Consider the following 17,724-nt stretch of genomic DNA (forward strand, 5'->3'; position numbering starts at 1 on the left):
AAAGGCGTGCGCCACCATGCCTAGCTCTGACTAACTTTTAAATGCTTCACTTTATCTGTTCCTTATCTGTTCAGTTTGTCTTGACAAAAAACAAAACAAAACAAAACAAAAAAAAAATCACATGGCCATGTGCCCAGCTGCCATACGGGATAGGGCAATCACGTGATCGGGCTGCACCATCTTAAATAAGGGCAACCACATGGTCTAGCTGCCATCTTGGCTAAGGTCAGAACAGGCAGGTCATATGACCTCGTCGCCATCTTTACTAAGGGCAGCGTGGGTGGGGCGCCTGGCACTCAGGCTGACGGTAAGGAAGGAGGTTAGGGAATTGCCTCCTCCACACAGTTTCACCATTGTTTTACGGCCGAGGAAAAGTCCTCTAGCCTTGGCCTGGTGTTCCCCAGCCGCCTCTCTCAGGCTGCAGCCATCTGGGCAGAGGGAAGTTCCGTCCCGGCTTGCATTCCTTCCTCCCCAGCCACTCGGGTGGGCGGGGAAAGCACGCTCCTATGCTGGGATAGGGTAGCAGCACTAATCTTAAGATTTTAAATTTCAGATTTTGACATTAATACAATTCTGATGCTATTTGAGTGACAAGCTCAGGATTTTAAACCTATAGGTATCAAGTCTACTGCTGCTTTTCAGACGTCCCATCTCTGCTCGAGTTCAGGAGTCTTTCTCGCGTGTCTATTCCTGAGGATGACATTTTTCTCTCCTGGTCTCCAATTACAAAACTACAAGCCTGAAGGCTCCAAATAAATTCATAAAATTTTATCTCCCATCTCTAGTCTATATTCCAGCAGGCTGGCAGAAACATCCAGCAGCAGTTACGGAACCTGCGGCGCTTTCCCTGCCGCGGATGCCAACAGAGGTTCCGGCCTGTGTGATGTGGTCCACAGCCAAACGTGATTGACCCGGGCCTCTACAGCCAGGTCAGAGGACCATGGGCTTCTGACAAGTAACCCGTTGCCTGGGTCCTAAACACCTGCACCCTGGTTCAGCTTGAAGCAGCTATGGAGAATACATCGCCCTGTGCTCCCTGTTCCCAGGACAGGCTGGAGGGCTAGGTTAGGGATGAAAATCCCCTGGCATCGACAACTGATGGGCTATCTAATGCCCATTGATATTTATTAATTAAAATGGTTCTGCATTAATATAAGACACTTGACCTTCTTTATACAGAACCAGGGAGGTATTGTATGACCTTAAGGAATTATTATTTCTTCAGGATGGAGTTTCTGTTCCACCAAGAGGGTCTTTTCCCTTTTCTCAGAGTTGGGCTGCACCCTGACTCACCAGCCCCTTTCTCCTGTTCTCATTCAGCCTTGGGATCTTTCCCTGTCACTCTTCTTTGCCTTCTCAGGAGACAGCTTAAGAAATAAGTATTTCCTGGGTTCAATTCCCAGCACCCACATGGCAGCTCACCACTGTCTGTAACTCCAGTTCTGGGGGGCGCCCAATGCTCCATCTGGCCTCCACCCAGTACCACACGCACATTATATATAGACATACATTCAGACAAAACACCAAAACTGAAAAAAAAAATAAATTAAAAAATTAAAAAAAATTTAAAAAGTAAAGAAATAAGTATTTCTATATAAGTCATTCAGGATTATAATCTGGCTGTACTCAAAGGTTATGCCCCCTGTCCTTGCTAACTTCATTAAGCTGTAACTAACTGGGAAGCATGTATATTCAGATTTAAGTCATATACATGCTCTCAAAGTTATAAATTCATCTAACAGATTTTGTTCCCCCATCCTCAAACACCCGTAGAGATCTGAGAACATGGTATTTAATATGAAGGCGTTTTATGTTAAAGAGACATGTCAGCTCCCAGCTGCAGCATCCTGTATCATCTCCAAGAAGAAAAATGGCTGTAGAACCTTCACCTGGAAGCTTACGACAAGGCCAGCCATGCAGCAGAAAGCTGAGATCCTGTCCAGACCATGAATAAAGAGGAGCAACAAGGATCGATTGTTCTCTCTGCCAAAACAGATAGTACCACCGACCTCCCCAAATTCCTGCTCCACAGAAAAATCTGTCAGATTTTCTGGGCCTATCAGCTGAACAAATGCTACCTTTGGGACCTCTGTCCCCCAGTGACCTCAGAGAGACTTGAAATTGCTGCCTAGACAGCTGGAAAGCTGTCTCACTTCTTAAATTTATCCTTCTCAGATCTGACGATGTTTGGTAACTAGGGTGTATCAGTTTGACAGCTCCAATTCCAAGATTACTGACAGTTCATTAATAAGTTTCCTATTAAAATTAAAGACAGCGGGCTGGAGAGATGGCTCAGAGGTTAAGAACACTGGCAGTTCTTCCAGAGGTCCTGAGTTCAATTCCCAGCACCCACATGGTGGCTCACAACCATCTGTAGTGAGATCTGGCTCCCTCTTCTGGCCTGCAGGGATACATGCAAACAGAACACTGTAGCATACATAATAAATAAATAAATCTTTAAAAAAAAAATATGTTCTCTTAAAAAAAATTAAAGACAGCTATACCTCATTCACAGACTTCATGGTACAGATAGACTGGTTTCAGATATAACTCCAGAGGTTCATAAATGCAGCTTTGATAAAATGATACAGCATTGACTACAAACAGTTCTTTTTTTTTTTTTTTTTTTTTGAGACAGGGTTTCTCTATGTAGTTTTGGAATCTGTCCTGGAACTTTGTAGCCCAGGCTGGCCTCGAACTCACAGAGATCCGCCTGGCTCTGCCTCCGGCGTGCTGGGATTAAAGGCCTGCGCCACCACCTCCTGGCTAAGAAGATTTTTTTTTTTTTTTTTTTTTTTTTTTAGCTGAGGATCAAACCCAGGGCTTCTACCACTGAGCTCAATCCCCAACCCAAACAATTCTTAAGAGTCCTTAAATGTCTATGGATTTTCAACCCTCTTGCTATGATGTAAATCTAGTCCACTGTCTTACAGATACCTATAAGTCCCTGGGAAAAGTTCTGCTACTGCATCTGGTCTAACCAATCCTAGCAGTCTCCAGAGCCCACCTTAACCTCACCCATATTTGAAAACCTTTGCAGTCTCCCTCCTCCTGCCTGGGCCAAGGAGCTCTCCAGATGTGCCAGCCCCTGCACCAGCTGGCACCAGCTCCCAGGATGCCAACCCCCAGCCAAGGACACCCACTGGGATGGAAGCACCCCCACCTCCAATGAAATGACAGATGTGATGGCTCCTACCATCCTGAAGAACACATCCCTCAATTCACTGCTGGTGCCACCTCTCCAGGCTCAGGCGGGCACCTGCCCAGCTACTGGAACCTGGTTTTCCAAGACGTCCCAACGAAGGGCATGCCTGCTCTCGAGTCTCTTCTGTACAACCAGGGCCCTTCCCTGTTCCATTCTTTCTGGCAGTTATCACTCTACCCATGGCTAGCACAGCTCCTAAGGCCAACGATAACCATCTGTTTTTTCTCCCAGCAACCTCAAGGAGCAGACACCTGAGATCTCCACACCAGAGATTTCCACGATGACAGCTAACACCGCTTCTTCACTCAGGCCTTCCACCGTGAGTGACTCCCGGCTTCCCCCCCACTTTGCCCCTTGAAGTGGCCTTGGGAATTCGGTGCCCTTGTTCCCCCACTTGCTCCCCTAACTCACCTCTTTTTATATTAATCAAAATGGAGAAATGTTAATGTTCTGATCCTGACCTTTGGGGCTGCCCGGTGTCCTAATGTAGAAGCCTCTTTTTAAGGAAAAACTCTGCCCCTTTCTCTCTCTCTCTCCTGCTTTTCCTCCCATGAGGTGTGCACCTCCCCCTTCCTCCCTCTCTCTCTCTCTCTCTCTCTCTCTCTCTCTCTCTCTGTCTCTCTCTCTCTCTCTCTCTCTCTCTCTCTCTGTCTCCCTCTTTCTGTCTCTCTGCCTCTTTCTCTCTCTAGTATAATAAACTCTCCATGTGGATGCAGCGTCTGGGCTGTGAATTCCTGGCTGCTGCAGCTGTCATACCCGCATGGCGGGCATCTGCCCAGCCTGCAGCTGCATCTGCCCAGCATGTTTCCCTGCACACTCGGGATACCCACGGGGCCCCGACATAATAATTCATAACAACAGGGGTGTGAGTTCACACAGATCCGGGGAAAGAAAACTCAGAGGCACCTTAAGAATGAATCTAGCCTTTCTTGGCTGCAGGGGGCTCCGGTCTCTAATGACTGAACACTTTCCCTTTTCCCACAGCATTTTTATTTTTCTCTGTATTTACACTTTAGCCAGTTCATTTCCATACGCTCAAAACAACCTGAATGAAGCCTCCAAAAATACAATGCCAAGCGCAAATTTCTCGATTCATCCGATTCATCAGGTACCACAGTTTTCTGGGTTTCCTGAACCAAGGTTTTGCATAGGCTCGTATCCTTGGGAGACTCTCAGACAAGATTCCCATCTGGCCACAAGAGAAACCAAGGGTATCTGCTGAACTTTTAAAGATGGATTGGGGCTAGGTGCTGCTCTCTGGAGGCGGGCCAGGCATCCCGGCGGGAATGTTGCCACAGTTCCCTCCCCCACAACTTCTGATGGAGCTAAGGATCTCGGTGAGAGGGTCATCCACATGGTGCTAACTTCCGTCTCAGGAGCCTAATAAGAGCGAAGCAGGGGGCAGGGAGTAGCTCCATGGTAGACTATTTGCCAAGCATGTGGGAGGCCAGGATTGCTGAAAGAGAAAGGGGGGCTGGGCTGATGTGTTCTGAGACAAGACAGAGACAGGATTAGCTGTGTCCTGAGACAAAGGTTAAGTAAAGATAGGAGGAGACCAAGGTGGTGTGGCTGTAAACCAGGATTCTTGACAGTCACCTGGAGCTGGAAGAAGCAAGGGGCCCCTCCCCCACAGGCTTTTAGGGATCAGGGCCTCAGCATATTTTTATTTACTTTTTCTTGTCTGAGATAGGGTCTCAGTAGGTAGACCAGCCTGTCCTTGAACTCATGGCAATGCTCCTGGCTCAGCTGCGTGAGGACTGGAGCTACACATGTGAGCCACCCTACTTGGCTCCATTGTGGATTTCTCTCTTCAGTGTTGTGAGAGAACACAGCTCTGCTCTCTCATCCACTTGGAGTCATTTGTCACAGCAGCCCCAGGACAGGACAGAGCAGGGTCCAGGAAGCTTCTTAATGATTTGATTTCACGCTCTGCCCACTGCTGTTGGGATCTGGGATATTTTATTCACAGGCTGTGTGGGTTCCTCCATGGTTTAGTTTTCTTGAGATGGCAGCTCTACTGAGTTAGGATTCACACAGCCTGTAGCCTGCACACTGTCTAGCTTCACAACTGGGCATGGGAAATCATCTCTGGGACCCTCCTGCTGCTCTTAGGCAAGGCCACCCCTGAGACACCATCCTCTGGCCCCCTGGCTCGCACTGTGCTCCCTTCCTGGGCCCACATTGGGCATTTAGCTCTAAAACTAGCAAAGATTCAGGGGTCAGGGGTTTGTAGTGTGCTGTGGCTCCCCCTGACTCAGATCCAACCACAAGGAAGGGTTATGGCAGACACTTGCTGGCCCAGAGACACCCTCTCTGCATCCCTGAACTGGGGGTGTATTGATGCCGGTCGGGGAGGGTGGGGACAGGGTCTGGCCATCAGTGAGAGACAGCAGCAGGGCCTGAGCTCAGTCTCCTGCTTCTCCGACCCGAGGAGAAGAATCTCAGTGAGTGTTCACAGAGACACTGGGATCCACCGGTGCCCCAGCCCCAGAAACACTGACTTGTGCCAGAAGCTGAGATCCTGTCTTCCCACTCCCAGGACAGTCTCAAAACTCTCATGATGATAAGGGCTGGAGAGATGGCTCAGTGGTTACCAGCACTGACTGCTCTTCCAGAGGACCTGGGCTTAGTTCCTAGCACTCAGATGGCATCTCACACCATCTGTAACTCCAGTTCCAGGGTATCTGATGCCTTCTTCTGGCCTCTGCGGACACCAGGAATGCAACATGGTACACATATATACATGCAGGCAAAACATGAAAAATTATATATATATATATATATATATATATATATATATATATATATATATGACATTAAGCTTAGAGAGGGTAGGTAACTTGACTAGGATCACACAGTAAATAGGAAATGCAGACATGAGTGACATTCCCCCACTGGAGCAATTCCCCTGCCTGCAGAGTGTCCTCTACAACCGTCAGTGCCCCTTCCTCTGTCCCCTGTGTCATTTGGTCACAGGCGAGTGCAAATAAAAGTACCACAATTTCTCTTCTAGACAGGGACACCCTGATTGTGTGTGAGAGAGGATGGAGAAGATTTAGCCTGTGGAGGCTTCCTGGAGGGACCTGGAGGGGCTGTCAGGGAACTGAGGAGGTTTGTTTTCACCTCCAACCCCCATGACTTTTCTCCCCACTGCTAACTTCCTGTCAGCCTCTCCAGAACATTCAGACCCACAGAGAAGCCTGCACAGCCTGCCATTCCGGTTCCCTATAGCTGTACCCGGGAGGCAGTGCAGAGGGAGAGTGTGGGATTTAGGAGGCGGCTGCCCCACCCACCATCTGTTAGAGCTCAGGCCTGCACTGCTAGGGTAGTGTGGCCCTACTGTGGTCCCACCTAGAAGGATCAGCAGAGGCAAGAGAGAGCCTAGCTAAAAAAAGGAGCCCCACATCTGGAACCAGAATGTCTGCTACGGAAACAGGATCGGAGCCCTCGCTGGGGTAGGTAGGGTCACGGGTACTGGCGGCAGAGGGTCTTAGTGCAAAAGGCCTTGGGTGGGTGACAGTCACTCGTGGAAATGGGGTATGGGTCATAGGTGAGGGATGAGGCTGGGAGCCGAGGGGTTGAGATCACCTGCTGAGCTTAGGACAGGACAGTGGCAACAGGACCAGGGGCTGAGGGCAGAGGTACAGCTGTCTGCTTTCTCCTTCTGAGCCTCATGTTCCTGTGACAGATAGGAAGCAGTCAAGACCCCTAGGACTAGGGACAACCCATCCTGTCTGGAGGAGCTCCATACTGCTGAAGGTGACAGCCATATGAACAGATGGAGACCTGGCAAGGGACACCAGAGCCGTGATTAGGGTGCCAGAAAGGAGGGGACTGCAAGGCCAGAGCTGAGGGTTTTGTTTGTTTGAGGTAGGGTCTCACTACGTAGCTCTGGCTGCCCTGGAACTTACTGTGTAGACCAGGCTGGCCTCAGACTCACAGAGATCCACCTGCCTTTGCCTCTGGAGTGCTGGGGGTTAAAGGCGTGCGCTACCACACCCAATCCAGCTTTAGGTGTAAAATGCACAGTAACAGTGTGGCTGTGCGCCTGTAATCTCAGCTCTCTGGATGCTGAGGTAGTAGGATCATGAATTCAAGGACAGCCTAGAACGCACAGTGAGAGTTGTTTCAAAAAGAAAAGAGAAATTAAAAAAGGAAAGGAAACACTGGGGGCAGGGCTGGTAGAGCGCTTGCCCTGTGTGCATGAAGCACCGTGCCTGACTCAGGACAGCATAGACTGCATGTAGTGGCACATGGATGTAATCCCAGCACTTGGGAGGTAGAAGCAGAGGCATGAGAATCAGGGGTTCCAGGTCAACCTTAGCTAGATATCAAATTTGAGGCTAGCATGAGCTACATAAGATCCAGTCGGGGGGTTGGGGATTTAGCTCAGTGGTAGAGGGCTTGCCTAGCAAGCTCAAGGCCCTGGGTTCGATTCTCAGCTCAAAAAAAAAAAAAAAAAGATCCAGTTGGGGCTGGAGTGATGGCTCAGTTAAGAGCACTGGCTGCTCTTCCAAGGAACCTGGGTTCAACTCCCAGCACCTACACGGCAGCTCGTAACTGTCTGTAACTCTAGTTCCAGGAGATCCAACACCCTCACATAGAGGACCCAACAACCTCACACAGATACACATGTAGGCAAAACACCAATGCACATGAAATAAAAATGATTTTTTTAAAACAAAGATCCTATCATTGCGCTGAATGGCGCATGTCTTTAATCCCAGCACTCTAAAGGCAGAGGGAGGTACATTTCTATGAGTCTGAGGCAGCCTGATCTACACAGAGAGTGCCAGGCCAGCTAGAGCTACATAGTGAGACTTGGTCTTAAAGAAAAAAAAAAGAGCCCTGTTCACTGTGGCTCTGGAAATGTGACATTCTATTAGAAAAGTTGGATGAGCCGGGCGGTGGTGGTGCACGCCTTTAATCCCAGCACTCCGGAGGCAGAGCCAGGTGGATCTCCGTGAGTTCGAGGCCAGCCTGGGCTACAGAGTGAGTTCCAGGAAAGGCGCAAAGCTACCCAGAGAAACCCTGTCTCAAAAAAAAGAAGAAAAAGAAAAAGAAAGAAAGAAAAGTTGGATGCTACCAACAGGCATGGAGGAGATGATAAAAACATGTGACTAGAAGCTTAGTGTGGCAGCAGGAACAACAAGTCACCACCACACTCAGGGGCAGGAGGATTGCTTCAAGTGTACCAGGCTGGCTAGGGCTGCGTAATAAGACCCTGCCCCAAACCCATCACACATACATGGTGATCCCCCACACCCAAGCAAAATCCAGGTGGGCATACCAGCCCACCTGTTAAGCCACTGTTTGGGAAGCAGAGACAGGAAGGCCCCTCGGCCACCCCAACTAGACAGCCAAAGTGGTGAGCTCTAGGTTCAGGGATGGATTCTGGTTCATTAAATAAAGGGGCTTGGGGAAGGCAGCAGGTGTCAGTCTCTGGTCTCCACCCACACCCACACATGCATCTGCACACATACAAGCCCTCACTCATACATGTGAACACACACACCACACACACACAACCCCACACACACCCCGTGTGGGACGCACATTGGAACATGGTCACAGTGTTGGTGGAGGAGAGACCCATGGGGGCTGATAAGCTTGAGGAGGGTTTTCTCACTTCCTCTCTGTAACTTTGATAAAATGCCCAGCCCAGATGCAGCTTACAGGAGGAAAGGCTTGATTTCGCTTACAGGTTACAGACCATCACTGAGGGAAATCAACGCAGGAGCTAACTCAAAGCCAAGGAAGTAGAGCAGAAACCATGGAGGGTGCTGCTTTCTGTAGCGCACAGGCTTCTTCTCGGCTAGCTTTCTTATACAAGCCAGGACCACTGACCTGGGGGATGGTGCCGCCCACGGTCGACCAGGCTGCCTATGTCAACTATCAATCAACACAACATCCCACAGACATGCACACAGGCAAACCTGGTCTGGGCAAGTCCTCATTTGTGACTCGCTTCTCAGGTGACTCTAGGCTGTGTCAGGCTGACAGGCAAAGCTAATTAGGGTGAATCAGCTGGACCCTCCGAGTCTCACTTTCTCATCCTTAGTATGGGGTAATGATATCTCCAGGACTTAAATGAGATGGCACTGCTACCCTTCGGTCCAACTGCCAGCTCTGACTTCCTTCTAGTTTTGTTCCATATTGTATTTGATGTCCACAGACTCTACCACAGCTCCCTCTTAGAGGTCGCATCACGACACCTGCCCCGCTGCATCTCATTGTTCAAAATCTGCACCACAGGCCTTTGCACTGGCTGCCTCACAGGGACAGTCCTCAGCAACGCTGCTGTGAGCTGCCTCCTGCTGCCGGCCGCAGGGGAAGGGGACATGAATGTGGAGGCCTCAGCCAGGAAATCAGCAGCCCTGCCCTGGGGAGGAGGGCAAGTCTGTACCCTCCTGTCTCCCCATATTCCTCAGCTGGGACAGCCCCTCAGAGCCTGCCCTGTCTGCTCAACTTTGCCTCTTGTTCTTAGGAACAGTCTCTGTCCTGAGAGTTCTGTCCACAGGGGGCGCTGTCCTGAGAGTTCTGTCCACAGGGGGCGCTGTCCTGAGAGTTCTGTCTACAGAGGGGGCTGTCCTGAGAGTTCTGTCCACAGGGGGCGCTGTCCTGAGAGTTCTGTCCACAGGGGGCGCTGTCCTGAGAGTTCTGTCTACAGAGGGGGCTGTCCTGAGAGTTCTGTCCACAGGGGGCGCTGTCCTGAGAGTTCTGTCCACAGGGGGCGCTGTCCTGAGAGTTCTGTCCACAGGGGGCGCTGTCCTGAGAGTTCTGTCCACAGGGGGCACTGTCCTGAGAGTTCTGTCCACAGGAGCGCTGTCCTGAGAGTTCTGTCCACAGGGGGCGCTGTCCTGAGAGTTCTGTCCACAGGAGCGCTGTCCTGAGAGTTCTGTCCACAGGGGGCGCTGTCCTGAGAGTTCTGTCCACAGGGGGCGCTGTCCTGAGAGTTCTGTCCACAGGGGGCACTGTCCTGAGAGTTCTGTCCACAGGGGGCGCTGTCCTGAGAGTTCTGTCTACAGAGGGGGCTGTCCTGAGAGTTCTGTCCACAGGGGGGCGCTGTCCTGAGAGTTCTGTCCACAGGGGGGCGCTGTCCTGAGAGTTCTGTCCACAGAGGCGCTGTTGTAAGATTCTGTTCACTGCCTTGGTTGTGGATGTGTGTGGTGGCACTGTTCTGAGAGTATCTTTGTCCACAAGCAAGGCACCGTCTGCAGGAATGTGTGTCGGGATGTCATTAACCAGGATGGTGACCTGCTGAAGTCAAGGGAGGGTGTAGGTGTGCATGGGGCAGGACTTCTTCAACAGCACCTCTGTTCCTGCTCCCTCTCGGGGCTGTGAGCAGGTCCCAGCATGTGCTGTTCCTGTCCACACAGATGCAAAGCAACACCTATTCCCACCCAACTCACCGCACAGGACACATGTACACAGACACTCGGGTGTGCACACAAAGATAAAACAGGCACTCGTGGATACAGGCGCACATGCACATGCACACACAAGCATATAAATATCAGCATCAGAGTTGGAGGCAGCCTGGGCTACTGTTGTGGGGCACAACTTCTACTTCAGGGGCAAAACACAAAGATCTGCTCACCCCAGACAGGGATCCCATGACGGACCAAAGTACGGCTACCACCAAAGTCCAGCCTGGTAAACCAATGACTTTAATTGCAGGTTACTCACAGGAGATGGGTGAGGGGTGGCTTACGAAGCAGAAATGACTCAGGGACAGCTGCATCTCCAAGGCCCAGCACGGTGGCAGCTCACAAAGCTGGAAACCTGGAGCTCACTGCGCAGCCTGCAGCTCAGCTGGTTGGAGAGTGGCCTTACCAGACAGCTTTACTCTGGAGCCTAGTGGATCTGCGCGCTCGGGGGGGGGGGGGGGGGGGGGGAAGAGGGGGAGAGAGAGAGAGAGAGAGAGAGAGAGAGAGAGAGAGAGAGAGAGAGAGAGAGAGAGCTGGTGAGATGAGACGGCTCAGCAAGGTAAACACTCACTTCGCACACGAGCTTGGTGACCTGTGTTTGATTGTGGGGACCCAATGAAAGGTGGAAGGGGAGAATTGACCCCACAATTTGTCCTCTGACCTTCACACACACACAGTATGAGTGCCTCTCTTCACATCCAATAATAAATATAATTTTTTAAAAAAAGATAGAAAGCTAATAAATTGCTTATTTTAAACAATGACAAACAAAAAGTCATTAAAAACAAATCAGACACATACAATAACACCCATGTGCACACAACACCATTCTGTAGCAACTGGTCCATGGGGTATGAAACTTCATCCAAGGGATATGAAACTCAGGGTAGGGGCTTGGGAGGATGGGCAAGTGGGGCGTGACTGACATGCATTTGGGGGGCTGCCTTGGGCCCTGGGGCTGCTGAAGCTCTTCCCAAAGGTTGAGGGGTGCACAAGCTCCCAGTGAACACTGTCCCATCCTGCAGGGTGGACCCCGCTGAGGCCACACTCCGGAGGCTGCGGGAGGCTTTCAACACAGGGCGGACTAAGCCTGCTGAGTTCCGGACATCACAGCTGCAGAGACTGGGCCAATTCTTGAAGGACAACAAGCAGCTGCTGCAGGATGCACTGGCCAAGGACGTGGGCAAGGTGCTGTGGGGGGATGGGAGGGGCACTAGACAGGTGCACCTGTGTCCTTCCCAAGCTGGGCCACATCCTTTCCGAGATCTTGTGCCCTTGATGAGGAGCAAACCTCCTGGGGTGTTTAACCCTTGCAACAGAATGCAACACTAACTTGACAGCACACAGAATATCACGGAGAGGCCCGCTGGATGGTTGTTCTCAGGTCACAAATAGGGAAACTGAGGCAAGTGTTAAGTTGCTTGCTCAAAGTCTCAAAGCCAGGCAGTGGCACTCCAGAATTAGTCCCCATGGAACCATATACTGCATTGATGTGCTCAAGGAAAGCACCTCATGCCCTTTCCAAACGGTGGACCCCAGCCCAGCCTTGACCTGACCTCCCCCCCCCCCACAGTCAGCCTTCGAGTCAGACATGAGTGAGATCATCCTGTGCCAGAATGAGGTGGACCTGGCCCTCAAGAACCTGCAGACCTGGATGAAGGATGAGTCTGTGTCCACCAACTTGGTGAGCCCTGTAGGCTGGGCGATGGTAGGTGGAGGAGGCAGTGGGGGGGGGGGCCAGAGCACAGGGCAGCCTGCCCCAGACCCCTCCTGCCCTAGAGACCAAAGTAAGCCAGTCTTTTCATTGGGGACCCCATCAGTCAGGGGGTGAGGACCCATGTGCGGGGGGACGGGGCGGGGCGGGGGGGAGACTGTTCCTCACTTGACACCTGACTGTCATCCTGCATCCTAGCTCACGAAACTGAGCTCAGCCTTCATCCGGAAGGAGCCCTTTGGCCTGGTGCTTATCGTGGCACCCTGGAATTACCCTTTGAACTTGATGATCATGCCCCTAGTGGGGGCCATTGCTGCAGGTGAGTGGGGTTTTGGGGCCCCCTAGTCTGAGGGTCCTTCCCAAAGAGGGCATCCAGAGTTCCCTGGGGGGTGCAGGCTCCAGCCTCCCTCCTCTACTTCCCCATTGGCTCCTGCAGGGAACTGCGTGGTACTGAAGCCCTCGGAGATAAGCAAGAACACAGAGAAGGCGCTGGCCGAGCTGCTGCCCCAGTATCTGGACCAGGTGGGCATGGCTCTGCCTGTCAGCACCCGGCATCCCCACACCCGTGTCCCGGCCAGTGGGGAAGTCCCTGCTGTCCTCAGGGCTGCCTCCTGAGCTGTCACCTTGCCTTGCAGAGCTGCTTTGCTGTGGTGCTGGGTGGGCCCGAGGAGACCGGGCAGCTGCTGAAACATAAATTTGACTATATCTTCTTCACGGGTAAGGATGGCCCTGGCCAGCATCCTGGGGACGGGGGCAGCAGAGAATACAGTGTGAAGGCATTGAAGCATAAGGCCATAGGCCAGGGCAGGGAACCAATCAAGAGGTGGATGTGTCCCTGAGGTCCAGTCCAGGCCCTCTGAGAATCTTGGAGATTGGATCCTGGGTGGTCAGGATAGGTGGGACAGCCCAGAACTTGGGCTGGGAAAGGTGTCTGTGGAGAGAGGAAGCCAAAATTCATGCCTAGACCAGTTTGCCAGGTGAAGATCTTGTCTCTTGACCATGTCTTCAGGAAGCCCTCAAGTAGGCAAGATCGTGATGGCCGCTGCTGCCAAACACCTGACGCCCATCACCCTGGAGCTGGGGGGTAAGAACCCCTGCTATGTGGATGACGACTGTGACCCTCAGACCGTGGCCAACCGTGTGGCCTGGTTCCGCTACTTCAATGCTGGCCAGACCTGTGTGGCCCCCGATTACATCCTATGTAGCCAGGAGATGCAGGAGCGGCTGGTGCCGGCCCTGCAGAACGCCATCACACGTTTCTATGGAGACAACCCACAGACCTCCCCCAGCCTGGGCAGAATCATCAACCAGAAACATTTCAAGCGTCTCCAGGGACTGCTGGGCTGTGGCCGCGTGGCCATTGGTGGCCAGAGCGATGAGGGAGAACGCTACATTGGTGAGTCTCCTGCCCCCATCACTGGCACACAGCACACCTGGGCTGAGGCTCTTCGATACTGAAGGGGGCTGCATTGGACCCTAAATGTGAGCTTCAACGTGAGTCTCAGATCCTTAAGTTCACCTCTTCTGGTGCCTTAACTGTGGCTGAGCCGTGGCTCCTAAATTCCGACCTTGGGCCCCACAGCTTTAGACTTACTGAGCTGGAACCCAGATTTATGGGCTTAAACTTTCATTTGCTTTTCATTGCCCAGTGAGGGCTGGTCTCTGGGCACTCAGACCCCGGAGTCCTGAGAGGTCAGGTCCTCACACTCTCCAGTCTGGAACCTTGTTTCCATCCAAGCCCCGACAACCAATGAGGCTGTTTCTCCCTTGGTCCACAGCACCCACAGTGCTGGTAGACGTGCAGGAGACGGAGCCTGTGATGCAGGAGGAGATCTTCGGGCCCATCCTGCCTGTGGTGACCGTGAAAAGCCTGGATGAGGCCATCGACTTCATTAACAAGAGGGAGAAGCCGCTGGCACTGTATGCCTATTCCAACAGCAGCCAGGTGGGGCCCGCCAGGGCTGGGGTCCACCAGGGCTGGGGCCCCGAGGAGCTGGAAAGGGGGCGATTGACCACACCTTCTGCTTGGGGCTTTAGACAGATGCTCTGAGTTTAGCAACCAACCTAGTTCCATTGAATACTGCATAAAGACACCCAAGGACAGGACACAGGCAGGGACACCCACGGACAGGACACAGGCAGGGACACCCACGGACAGGACACAGGCAGGGACACCCACGGACAGGACACAGGCAGGGACACCCACGGACAGGATACAGGCAGGGACACCCAAGGATAGGACACAGGCAGGGACACCCAAGGACAGGACACAGGCAGGGACACCCACGGACAGGACACAGGCAGGGACACCCACGGACAGGACACAGGCAGGGACACCCACGGACAGGACACAGGCAGGGACACCCACGGACAGGATACAGGCAGGGACACCCAAGGATAGGACACAGGCAGGGACACCCAAGGACAGGACACAGGCAGGGACACCCAAGGACAGGACACAGGCAGGGACACCCAAGGACAGGACACAGGCAGGGACACCCACGGACAGGACACAGGCAGGGACACCCAAGGACAGGACACAGGCAGGGACATCCAAAGACAGACACAGGCATGGCCACAGGTGCCAGGTACATGTCCGGCCAGCTCTCTGTCCATCCTGGCTGGGGCAGCCTCCACTTGCAGCAAGCGGTGTGTGAGGGAGCCCCCTCCCCTGTTCTGAGCTGTGCAAAGTTCCTCATAAACCAAACTCCTATGGGATTGAAGGGCAATGCCGACCAGGACCGCACAGGCAGAGCCTGGCTGGTTGCAGTGGGGATCCACCACACCCTCACAAAGCCGGGATCTCCTGCATGGTCTTGGATATGGACATGAACTTGTGCCCTATATATCCCTATGAAGTGCGCCCCCCAGTGGGACTGCTCAGTGGAGGGAGGAGCTGGGAAAGGCCATGTAGGGGTGAAAACTCTCTGTTCCCCCAATGGGACAGTCAGTCAGGGCTCACCTCCTGCCCCATGCGCTCCACCTCCCTCAGGTGGTGAACCAGATGTTGGAACGTACCAGCAGTGGCGGCTTTGGAGGCAACGATGGTTTTCTCTACCTGACTCTACCCGCCCTGCCCCTGGGGGGCGTTGGTGAGTTCCTGGCCCCCTCCACAATCCAGCCCCAGCCCCAGAAAGTCCTTTGCTATTCCATCTGAATGTAGGCCCTGGGCCTCATATGGCCTCAGTTTCCCTGTCTGTAAAATGGTTATTTGATTGCCTTGTCTTTCTCTGTTCTCTTGCAAGCTTTGGGCTTCTGGCCCGGGCAGGTGGCTGCTACCCAGGCTGCCAAGCAGGGCTACACAGGTGCTGTCCTCACGCGCTCACTCTCTGTGTCCTTGCAGGTAACAGCGGGATGGGCAGGTACCACGGCAAGTTCTCCTTCGACACCTTCTCCCACCAGCGTGCCTGTCTGCTGCGCAGCCCGGGGATGGAAAAGCTTAATGACCTCCGATACCCTCCTTATGGCCCCTGGAACCAGCAGCTGATAAGCTGGGCCATGGGCTCCCAGAGCTGCACCCTCCTATGAGCACCACCCTGACTCCCCCCTGCTGCCCAGCCCCCGACCTACCTGAGCTTTCAGCTGCTCCCACATCCCCAGTGGTTCCCGAAAGGCAGGTGTCTGCCTGTGAACACCCCGCTTCTGGAACTTTTTCTGAACAGACCTGCAGCCAAGCAGGACCTCCAGGTGGCTGGTCCAATCCCCTCCCAGAGCACAGCCCCCCTCAGCAGCCTCCTGACCCTCTGTTTAGACAGGTCTGCTGACAGAGGAGCCCCCTCCCCAAGGCTGGGCAGATCTGGTGACTGAGGAGGACTTCCTTTATCAGATCATAGACAGGGTCCCAAAAGACAGAGCAGTGGCTCATAGCTCCATCCACACCTGCAGGGTGGCTTTGTCCCATCTGAAGTGACATGATCTTGAACCCAGGTCAGATTAATTGGTGAATCTGTCTGAAGTGTGTTCATTAGTTACTTTTCTGTTACTTCTATCAAAAGACAAGTTCAAGGGGGAAGATTCTCATGTAGTTCATGGCTTCAGGAGGTTCTATCACCATGACTCAGCAGACATGACAGAATACAGTTCAGCTCATGGGATGGCAGGCCAGGAAGCATCATGAATAAGAAGGAAAGCATGGTTGATTAGTCATGTCTGCTCTGGCCCAGGGAGGGCTGTGTGTATGTGTTGGCTACATCTCTACTCCTAGAAAGAGGTAGTGAGAGGTAGAATATGAAATTGGAGACTTGGGGCTAAAGAGATAGCTCTGTGGTTAAGAGTACTGACTGTTCTTCCAGAGGACTGGGATCAGACCCCAGAGCCCACATCACAGCTCACAACCATCTGTAACTCCAGTTTAAGAGGATCCAACACCCTCTTCTGGCCTTAGCAGGTACCAGGCACACATACGATGCCCAGACATACTCACAGGCAAAACACTCATACATGGAAAATACAATTTAAAAATAGAGGCTTGGAACCAGGTGTGGTGGTGCAGGACTTTAATCCCAGCACTTGGGAGGCAGAGACAGGCCTTTGTAATCTTTATGCTCTTTGTAATTTTAGCCTGGGCTACATAGTGAGTTCCAGGACAGTCAGGGGCATGTAGAGACCCTATCTCAAAAAACAAACAAAAAGCTGGAGACTTCATCTGAACATGGGAAACTGAGGTCTTGAGTCAAGGCAGGGTTGTACTGAGTTCACAGAGGAAAGCAGGGCTCGAGCTGAGAGACAGTGGGCTTTGTTGAGGATCACGGGGCTGGAGGCTGGGTAGACAGCATGCCTGGCCCTGGAATTGGTTCCTTGTTCTTCCCCAATCCCCCATCCCTACCCCTGACTCCAGAGCCACTTTCAATCCCCAGCCTTGGCTTGCTGGGCTCCTCATCCTTAGAGTCACAGGAAATCTGAGCCAGTGGCCTGAGGTTGAGAAATTAAAAGAAGTATGGTCTTAGACATTTTGGGTGATGGCATCTCCAGAATGGTACATGGGGACACCGCAGAGGCACCTAACAGGGACTTATGGATGGATGAAGGACAGAACGAATACATGAGAGAGGAACAGATGGGTGTGTGGATGGTGGCTGGCTGGGAGGCGGTTGGATGGAGGGATGATGGGTTACTGAGCAGGTAGCCGGGTGAGTGGCAGGCTTGGGAGCTGCCCTGGGGCTCCAGTGGGTCGTGATAGGTGAAATCTAGCCATAGGTGCTGGGCCCACAGTGTCATTAGCTTCAACCTAGAGTGGCCATAAGAAAATCGGCACTATCATCCTTCCTGGTCCAAACCCAGGACAGCAGGTTAGCAGGAAACCAGCAGGGCAGCGCTGGAGTGAGAGCTGAAGGGAGGGGTCACAGTGAAAGCAGCGGGGAGGTGGAGAGAGCGGG

General features: G+C 52.6%; 1 protein-coding gene across 1 annotated transcript; it reads left to right on the forward strand.

The window, feature by feature from the left end:
• Positions 1–6,394: 6,394 nt before the first annotated feature.
• Positions 6,395–17,296, forward strand: LOC102903718 (aldehyde dehydrogenase family 3 member B2). The gene is made up of 10 exons (XM_076556499.1): positions 6,395–6,660; positions 11,661–11,823; positions 12,209–12,319; positions 12,548–12,668; positions 12,786–12,871; positions 12,985–13,066; positions 13,359–13,745; positions 14,128–14,294; positions 15,342–15,441; positions 15,693–17,296. Exons 1-10 carry the CDS (start codon positions 6,623–6,625, stop codon positions 15,875–15,877), a joined length of 1,440 nt encoding a protein of 479 aa, XP_076412614.1. The 5' UTR covers positions 6,395–6,622; the 3' UTR covers positions 15,878–17,296.
• The last annotated feature ends 428 nt before the right edge of the window (positions 17,297–17,724 follow it).

This window comes from Peromyscus maniculatus, chromosome 1 (genome assembly GCF_049852395.1).
Source record: "Peromyscus maniculatus bairdii isolate BWxNUB_F1_BW_parent chromosome 1, HU_Pman_BW_mat_3.1, whole genome shotgun sequence".
Taxonomy (NCBI): Eukaryota; Metazoa; Chordata; class Mammalia; order Rodentia; family Cricetidae; genus Peromyscus; species Peromyscus maniculatus.